The sequence below is a fragment of the Microtus oregoni genome, unplaced genomic scaffold (genome assembly GCF_018167655.1).
Source record: "Microtus oregoni isolate MIOR12 unplaced genomic scaffold, Mior012 000017F_ref0000208, whole genome shotgun sequence".
Classification (NCBI taxonomy): domain Eukaryota; kingdom Metazoa; phylum Chordata; class Mammalia; order Rodentia; family Cricetidae; genus Microtus; species Microtus oregoni.
The window spans coordinates 11435138-11445000 of NW_024543076.1; the positions used below are offsets into that span (position 1 = coordinate 11435138).

Sequence of the window (9863 nt, forward strand, 5' to 3'; positions counted from 1 at the left end):
CTTTCTGGGGGTAGCATTGTTGTTGAATTCTAACTTTAATCCATGGTGATCTGATAAGACACAGGTGGTTACTAATATTTTTTTGTAACTGTGTAAGTTAGCTTTGTTACCGAGTATGTGGTCAATTTTCGAGAAGGTTCCATGAGCTGCAGAGAAGAAGGTATATTCTTTCCTCTTCGGGTGGAATAATCTATAGATGTCTGTTAAGTCCATTTGCTTCATTACCTCCATTAATTCTCTAATTTCTCTGTTAGGTTTCTGTTTGATTGACCTGTCCATTGGTGAGAGAGGAGTGTTGAAGTCTCCTACTATTAGTGTGTGTGGTTTGATGGTTGCCTTGAGTTTTAGTAATGTTTCTTTTACATACGTGGGCGCTTTTATATTCGGGGCATAGATATTCAGGATTGAGACTTCATCCTGATGAATTGTTCCTGTTATGAGTATAAAATGTCCCTCTCCATCTCTTCTGATTGATTTAAGTTTGAAGTCAACTTTGTTAGAAATTAGTATGGCCACACCTGCTTGTTTCTTAGGACCATTTGCTTGATAAGCCTTTTCCCAGCCCTTTACTCTGAGTAGGTGCCTGTCTTTGTGGTTGAGGTGTGTTTCTTGTAGACAGCAGAACGTTGGATCCTGTTTTCGTATCCAATCCCTTAGCCTCTGCCTTTTTATAGGTGAGTTGAGCCCATTGACATTAAGTGATATTAATGACCAGTGGTTGTTAACTCCGGTCACTTTTTTAGTAGTAGGGTTTGTGTGTTTCCCTTCTTTGAGTTGCGCTGGTGAAAGGTCTCTAGATGACTGAGTTATTGTGGGCATTGTTGGACTCCTTGGTTAGTGATTTTCCTTCTATAATTTTCTGTAAGGCTAGATTTGTGGCTACGTATTGTTTGAATCTGTTTTTATCCTGGAAAATTTTGTTTTCTCCATTTATAGTGAACGAAAGCTTGGCTGGATATAGTAGTCTGGGCTTGCATCCATGATCTCTTAGTTTTTGCAGTACATCTATCCAGGACCTTCTGGCTTTCATGGTTTCCATAGAGAAGTCAGGTGTAAGTCTGATAGGTTTACCTTTATAAGTAACTTGGCCTTTTTCCTTTGCGGCTCTTAATATTCTTTCTTTATTCTGTGTATTTTGTGTTTTGATTATTATATGGCGAGGGGATGGTTTTTTTGATCCAGCCTATTTGGTGTTCTGTATGCTTCTTGAACCTTCATAGGTACCTCTTTCTTCAGGTTGGGAAAGTTTTCTTCTATAATTTTATTAAGTATATTTTCTGTACCGTTGAGCTGCACTTCTTCTCCTTCTTCTACTCCAATTATTCTTAGGTTTGGTCTTTTTATTGTGTCCCAAATTTCCTGAATGTTTTGTGATGAGAATTTGTTGGTTTTGCTGTTTTCTTTGATCAGTGTGTTTATTTTTTCTATGGTATCTTCAGTGTCTGATATTCTCTCTTCTATCTCTTGTAATCTGTTGTTAGTACTTGTTTCTGTCATTCCTGTTCGTTTACCCAGATTTTCCATCTCCATTCTTCCCTCGGTTTGTGCTTTCTTCATTGCTTCCATTTCATTCTTCATGTCTTGAACCGCTTCCCTAACCTGTTTGATTGCTTTTTTCTTGTTTCTCTTGGTTTTCTTGCGTGTCTTTGAGCGATTTATTCATTTCCTCTACCTTTTTGTTTGTAATCTCTAATTGTTTATGGCAGTTTTTCACCTCCTGTTTAAGGTCCTCTATTATTTTCATATAGTTCACTTTTGAGTCGATTTCTTCTATTTCTTCAGGAGTAGGGTGTACAATTCTTCTTATTTCGGGATCCCTGGTTTCTGGTGGTGTCATGTTGCCTTTCAGATTGTTGGAGGAATTCTTGTATTGGCGCCTTCCCATCTCTTCCTTCAAATGGAGCCAGGAGAGGCCTGGTCTCTTGGTCCAGACTTTGCTGTGATTGACTCTCAGGGTATATCTCTTCAGTGTAGAAGCAGGAACCGTTCCCGTCCAGATGGGATTCCTCCGCAACCGTCCTGATGGGATTCCTCAGCAACCGTCCTGATGGGATTCCTCAGCAACTAAACAGGGCCGCCGGTAGCTCAATGATCCAGGGCCAACAGGATGAATTGAGCAGGGGGGGGGAGGGTGGTATCCAGGAGCGCGCAGGAAGCCTGGTGCCAGAGCTGAAGGTGCCCGACTCCCTTACAGGGGACCCTGAGGCCTGCCCGGCTGGCAGGCACTCACCGCTCTGGGTGGGTCGCCTTAGTTTAGGAGCTTAAGACTGTAGTTGAGCACTGGTCCTAGCATACAGCGGGGCAGGGTTCTCAAAAAGGATTTTCAAATTTAAAAAAATCACACATTAAAACCAACCATTTATTTTTGGTTGTGAGCCTAGCCTTTAAGGTCATTTTATTAACTAACTTTTTAGGACTTTTTAACTAACTAACTCTCTCTCTCTCTCTCTCTCTCTCTCTCTCTCTCTCTCTGTGTGTGTGTGTGTGTGTGTGTGTGTGTGTGTGTGTGTACATGCATGTATGCAGGTGCCCATAGAGCCCCAAGTCATCAGATCCCACAGGTCAGGATCTCTTTCATAGGGAATGGAGCCACCCAGAATGGGACATCATCTTGATTCAATTAACCTAGTCAATCATCCACAGAGAACCTACAGGCCAACCCGATTTAGAGCAGTCTTCATCAAGACTGCCTTCCCAGATGATTCTAGACTGTTCTAGGTTCACAATGAGGGGGGGGGGGACCACAATTACCTGTGTGTATTCTGTTTTCCCATTTTCTTCTTTTTCTCTTTCTTTGTTTTTCCCTTTTTTCCTTCCTTCCATCTCTTCCTTCTCCTTTCTTTCTTTCTTTCTTTCTTTCTTTCTTTCTTTCTTTCTTTCTTGTTTTTCAAGACAGGGTTTCTCTGTGCAGCCCTGGCTGTTCTGGAACTCACTCTGTAGACCAGGATGGTCTCTAGTTCACAAAGATCTGCTTGCCTCAGCCTCCCCGGTGCTGGGATTAGTGGTGTGAACCACCACTGCCCAGCTTCTTCATTTTTCTTAATCAGCCTTATTTCTTGTTCCTTACTCTGTGAAGAATTGGGGCCAGGGGGACCATGGACACCATCGAAATGGAGACCAGTAAGGACACAGCTAATTTGGGAAGCAGAGTGCAGGGTCTTTATTCTTAGCCACACGTATGGTTACAGCTTTGATTACAAAATACATAATGCATAAGATACCAATCTGTTAATGCCTTTTATTCTACTGCACAAAGAACAGTTGTTTATAGTTACTAATTGGATCTTTTCCCAGGACAGAAATGTGAAGAATGTGACACAGCAGGAAATACCTGTTAGAATGTGAAGGCAGTACTGTGCTCAAACTCTGCCAACATCCTCTAGCGTTTAAGGGACATCTGGGCAAGTGTATTGTCCTGGGCTGGTATCAGCTCAGCAAATCTCCTTCCCTTCATTTTTAAATTAAGTATTAATAAAATGTCCCAGATTTTTTTAGTGCAGGTAAAAACTGGACTAGAAACAGAAAACAAAGGCCGTGGATGCCCTTCAGTCATTGCCCAGCTAGGGAACGGAGCAGAGGCTAGGTTGTGTTCTGGGCCACGTTGTGCGAGCCTGTATTTATCTTACACGTCATTGTTTTCTCTTCTTGCTGTACTACCTTGACAAGCAGCCAGAGTACAGTGCTGCCTAGAAGTGGTTAAAGTAGGTGCTGTTGTCCTCCTGGAGTGCTTTTCCATGCCAGGATGGAGGATATTTCCCCACCCTGGATTTTGGCAGCTTAAAAAGTCGTTTGCTGAAATGATATAAAATGTTTTTTTACATCTGGTGAGAAATGATTCAGCTTTTACTCCATAATCTGCCCATATATAAATTACTATATCTTAATTTTATATAAGATTAAACAACTTTACCTAAGACTGAGCTAACTTTGACCAGTTTTATTATATTTAATGTAAATTCCTATAACTAATTTAACATTAAGATGTTTTTCAGGTACAATATTCTACTTATTTTTGTATCAGATTTAATGAGCTGTATTTTTCTAAGAATTTATTCAAATTATTTCCATGAAGGTTTCATGATAGTCTTCCCTAACTGGTTTAATCTCTACCTGATCTATTGCCTCCAAAATGATCCAGACCATTTTGGTTGGTTTTGGTTTTTGAAACATGGTCTCATTCGGTAGCCTTGGATGTCCTGAAACGTGCTACGTAAAACAGGTTGGCCTTGAACTCACAGAGATCTGTCCTATCTCTGCCCCCCAAATGCTGTGTGTGAGCATGTCCAGCCTCTTCTGCTGCCCTTTGTGCTTGTATTGTTTTGTGAGAGGGTCTTACAAAGCCCATGCTTCCTGGAACCAGTGATCCCCTGCCTCCCCACCCAGGAAGCTGCTTTGCAATTCCATACATTACTTACTTTAGCCTCTCTATTTTGATTCATCTTGCCAGGTCCTGTCTTATTTAATTATACTTACTGTTTATTTTTACTTGCATTAAATTGTTTTCTCTGTCTTTTCTTAGAGAACTGAACCCCACAGTGGCTTCCGTTTCCCATCTCGGGCTGCAATCTGTATCACTTCCCCTCACGTACTTCCTTTATTTTCTTTTATTCTTTTCTGGCTTCCTTCGATTGCAGCTTGTCTCATTAATTCTTGTGCTTTGGGCATGTATAAGCTGCATTTATATTCATTTATTATTAAGTTATAGGCCATATGCTTTTAAACACAGCCATTCTCACGGTTCTAAGTATTTTCTAATTCCCTTGGGCATCTTTATTTAGCTTAAAGTTGTTTGTTGGCTTGCTCAGGTAGGACAGTTTTCATTTGAATTCCAATTTACTATTTGTATCTTTTTTTTACTTGAGCTTTCATGTGACATTTTCAAATGTGCTTTTCTCTCTTACAAACATGTGTATGAGTCTTTCAGATTTAAAGAAACCATAAAGGAACTAGGAGGTCGCTCAGCAGTTCGGAGCACTTACTGTTCGCGCTCGTGCAGAGGGCTTGGGCTTGTTTCCCCGCAACTGTATGGCAGGCAGCTCAATATTGCTCGCAGCCCCAGTTTCAAGAGATGCAACGTGCTCTTCTGGCCTCTGCAGGCACTGCACCCATGCAATGCTCAATAAGATGTGTTTTACACCCCCACCCCCACACACTTGCACACAAACACAACTAAAAATATATTAAAATAAAATGTCTGTATATATATTGTATATAGTTATTGTACAGTTTTTCTTATATTAGTTATAGCCTTTTTATTTTAGACAAAAGGGGAAATGTAGCGATATTTCACTTGTATTTTAATAAATAAAGCTTACCCGAAGACCAGAGAGTCAAACAGACCAGGCAGTGGTGACATACACCTTTAATCCCAGTAGCCACACTAGTTTGCCATAGAAACCAGGAGGTGGTGGTGCACACCCTAGTGCACCTAGCCCTAGTGAGGAATATAAGACAGGAGGAGACGATTGTTACACACAGTCTCGTGCTGAGATTCCTGGAGGCAGGATGGCTGTTTTGGACTGAGGTAGAGGTAAGAGCCAGTGGCTGGCTCTTTGCTTTTCTGACCTTTAGGTTGAACTCCAATATCTGTCTCTGAGTTTTTATTAATCATGCTACAAAAAAATATTTTTAAAAGCATGTAAATATGGATTATTTATGTTCATATTTAATTTATAATGTATATATAATTTTGGAGTTATGAGTATTATCATAAAAAGCCTTGAAGCTATTTGTGGCCCTAAATAAATCGATATGTTCATTCTTGAAGTTATCATCAACTTAATTTTCTTGTCAGTGGATCTCAAAATTCCCAGTCATTTCCTGGATATCAGTGTGTGTGTGTGTGTGTGTGTGTGTGTGTGTATGTGTGTGTGTGTGTGTGCGCGTGCATGTGTGTGTACATGACTATTATCAAAATTATCTTAAGCTTAACATATGTTTTTTTTTTTTTTTTTTTTTTTTTGTATTTCGAGACAGGGTTTCTCTGTGTAGCTTTGGAGCATGTCCTGAAACTCACTTTGTAGACCAGGCTGGCCTCAAACTCATGGAAGTCCACCTGCCTCTGCCTCCCAAGTGGCTACCATATGTAATTTTGTGCTCAATGAGGTATATTATACAAAATTCTAATTTAGAAAAAATATGGCAGGAACCAGTTGCTCAAAAATTTATGAGGAAAATTTTAATAAATACTTTCATATAAGTTAGAAAAATGTCATTTGCCATTTTGCTGCGAGTTTTGAAATTTTTTTTATCTTGGCCTGGCATTCAAGATATATATATAAATCATTTCAGTTATCTATATATACTGTTTAATTTTTATAAGTACTAATTACAAAATTCCAATTCTTTAGATGAGAGATGTTGACAAGCATTATATAAAACCAATTACGAAGTGTGAAAATAGCACGCAGACAGATACACACATATTGCCGCCAACCACCGTGAGATCATATGAGTGGAATGAATGGGAATTAAGAAGAAAAGCTATAAGACTGGTTTGTAACAGTATTTTCTAAATTGTTCAAAGGTGGGAAATTTTGGTATTGTGGCCCATCCAGTTGGTAAGTTCAATTGTTTATATAAAAGTAATAAGTTCCTACACAGTACTTTGCAGATAGAAAAGTAATTAGCATAATTTATAACCTGCTGGCTTCATATATTGTAAGGTTGTTTTCTAACTTTAAACCTGTATGAAAATATGGAAGCGTGAACCCACTCTCTAGTAACACCAGCCAGGTACTAATGATGGTTTACTGTTTACTTCCTAGTCTGGAAACTGTTTTCCGGGCTGGAGCGATGGCTGAGTGGTTAAGGCCACTCATCATTCTTATAGAGGACCTAGGTTCATTTCCAAGTACCCGCTTGGGCAGCTCACGTTGACAGCCCCAGGGGATCTGACACTCTCTTCTGGCCTTTGCCATCCCTCAAACACATGTACACAAGATGCATACAAATAAATAAAAACAGACTAAATATCAAATATAAAAGAATACCTTTTCTTCAGCTCTAGATAGTATCAGTATGTTCTTCCAACTACTCAGAAGTCTGAGACTTTAACCTAAGTTAAAGGGTGAGTTCATGGGCAGCTTGAATAACTTAGAAAGAACCAATGCTAAAGATGTGTGTGTGTGTGTGTGTGTGTGTGTGTGTGTGTGTATGTGTGTGTGTTGTATTGTATATTAAGGGCTACATACATAGCTTAGTGGTAGAGCACTTGCCTAGCAGTCCCAAGTTAAACCACTGTATCAGAAAACAAAGCAAAACAAACAAACAACAGCAGCAACCCTATTCCTCCCACTTCTTTTTTTTTTTCTTTTAAGCCTTTTCTGTCAAATCTTAGATGTTGTACCCCTTTACGATAGGTTTGCGCTGGGTAGCCCAGGCTGGCCTGGAATTCAACATGTTCCTGGCCTAACCTCAGCCTCCTGAGGATTATAGTGTACAGCCTGTGCCTTCCCCCATTCTCATAGACATAGTGTGTTCATCCTGTGGATTCTGGGCCACTGCGATGAGAACAGACACCAACTCTTAAAGTCTGTCTTTGAAGCTCTCGTCCTTGTCCTGCCCAGTAGAATTCCTCACTTGCTTCTTATTCTTTTTTTTCAGCACCTTGTATTTAAGACAATAGATGTTTAATGTATTAGTATCATTTAATATAGTAGGGCCTTTGCTGAATAACAACGTGGGGGATAAGAACATTACCTTATTAGTCACCTTTCTCATAGCAACCACAGAATACCCAGCAAAAACAAAGGAGGGAGGATTTATAGCATATGTGTGATAAAAATCAGTTATGTCCGTAGCCTTCATTTATTGCATGCACCATTCTTCTGAAATTATGTGTGAAGTAAACAAAGACTGCTCGGTAAGAACAGAAAGTTTGCATGTCAATCTTAAACTGCAGGCAGGGAGAACTGTGCAGATGGCTTCCCAGTAGGAGAAGACTCTTGTTTCACAAGCCTAATGACCTGAGATTGGGTGCCCCAAACCTATATAAAAGCATAAAAGTTGGACTCAGTGGCACAAACAACTGCAATCCCAGTGTGCCTATGTAGACAGAGGCTGCTCTTTCATTTCCTGGCCGCCCAAGACCCGAATAATCACACAGAAACCATATTAATTGCAACACTGCTTCTTACTGGCTAGCTTTTACATCTTAAATTAACCCATTTCTATTAATCTGAGTATCGCCACAAGGCTGTGGCCTACCGGTAAGTTTCCTAAAGTTCTGATGTGTCCTTCTCCCTTGTCTGCTACATGGTGTCTCTCTGACTGCACCTACTCTTTCTATCTCTGTTAAGATTTTCCACCTGGCTTTGCTCTGCTAAGCCATTGGCTGAAACAGTTTTATTCATCAACCAGTAAAAGCAACAAATATAGAGAAGGGCACCCCACATCATGCCTACCTGAGTGGGAGGTGGGGCCATGACGCTTACCAGAAGCTAACTGAGCCGACTGGTGCCACAGCAAAGATATATGGGGGAACTTCTCGTCAACCAACCTTTGGCTGTTACTCAGAAGGGGAATAATCCATTTAGAATTAATTGAGAATGTGAAGTGTGTTAAGGCAGATCTTTTAATGCCCAAGGTGGGTTGAACAGAAAGAAGGATTTAAATAAGATTGGGTAGAAAAGCACCAACATTGGTGGGACAGCACTGTGAAAGATCTCAAGGCAAAGGATACAAAGTATTTTAGGGCCTCTCTGTGTACCGATGCTTTCTATTGACGTGTTAATGCATTTTCCAGAATGTCTTATAATGGACAGTGTAAGAAATTGTAGACCTGGGCTAGGGGTACAAGTCTGTGGTGGAGCACTTGCTAGAATGTGGGAGGCCCTGATTCCAACCCCAGCACAAAAATATTTGCTTATATAACAAGGTTCTTGTAATAGTAAAATTATGCTACCAGAAATCATGAAAAGATTAAAGTCTTATTAATGTGGACTATATGCTGGGCAGTTGTAGGGAAGAGATTTGGATTCTTGATGGTCCAAACTCTGAAATATTTAGGTCTGTCCTCCTTCATTCATCTGCTCTGGTACCCACTACCGCATTTTCTTACCCTGTTCCAACATCTTCTTAGTTCTTATCCTCTCCATTTCCTTGTGGGTCTGAGGATGAAATCAGGGCTTTCCATGTGCTATTCAACCCAGTGACCACTGAGTTCCGCCTTCCAGTCCTTCTCCTCCGTGTTCCTGGCCTGTGCCATCTGTTTGTACTCATGTTTACTAGTTATCAAAAAAGAGAGTAAACAAAACTAAAATTGTATAACCTGAAGACAGATTTTTATAGTAACAGCATAGGGTAAAGCTCATTTTAAAAATTCACTATAAATCTTAGACAAGTATGATTTGACTTTTTAAGTCAAAGTTCTACAAATCTTAAAGTTTAATATTAAAGCAATCATAAGGTCATTTAAAGTCACAGCTGAGATCACTGTGACTCAATATTGTGCGCCTTTCTTTAGCCTCATTTTCAGCATTGCACATGTTTTCCCACTTCATAAGGAATTCTTAATTTTATTCTGTTCTTGATTTTGTAGTGTTCCAATGTTTTATAGGAAAAATGAGATATTTGGTCCATCAGGATAATTCAGAACGTTGCCATGAAAGCTGCTGAGTTCAGTCCCCAGAACCTACCACAGAAGGAGAGAATTAACACCAGGAGCTTCTGACTCCCACCTGCACACCATGGCACACACATGCCTGTGACCATATCATACACATCCTCATACTTATTGTACTCACCACCACCATCACCACCACCATCACCACCACCACCACCACCACCACCACCTCCATCACCAACATCACCACCATCACCACCACCATCACCACCATCACCACCACCACCACCATCACCAC

At 40.3% G+C, this 9863-nt stretch overlaps 1 protein-coding gene across 4 annotated transcripts in view; it reads left to right on the top strand.

Moving 5' to 3' along the window:
• The window catches only part of LOC121458481 (cilia- and flagella-associated protein 206), a 45942-nt gene that overhangs the window by 33666 nt on the left and 2413 nt on the right, over window positions 1-9863 (top strand). For 3 of the 4 annotated variants that reach the window (XM_041667792.1, XM_041667795.1, XM_041667793.1), the window contains one exon: window positions 6351-6494. The exons of the other annotated variant lie outside the window; for it this stretch is intronic. In XM_041667792.1, the coding sequence (XP_041523726.1) occupies window positions 6351-6494 (144 nt within the window). The remainder of the gene's footprint in view (window positions 1-6350; window positions 6495-9863) is intronic. 4 annotated transcript variants of the gene reach the window in all.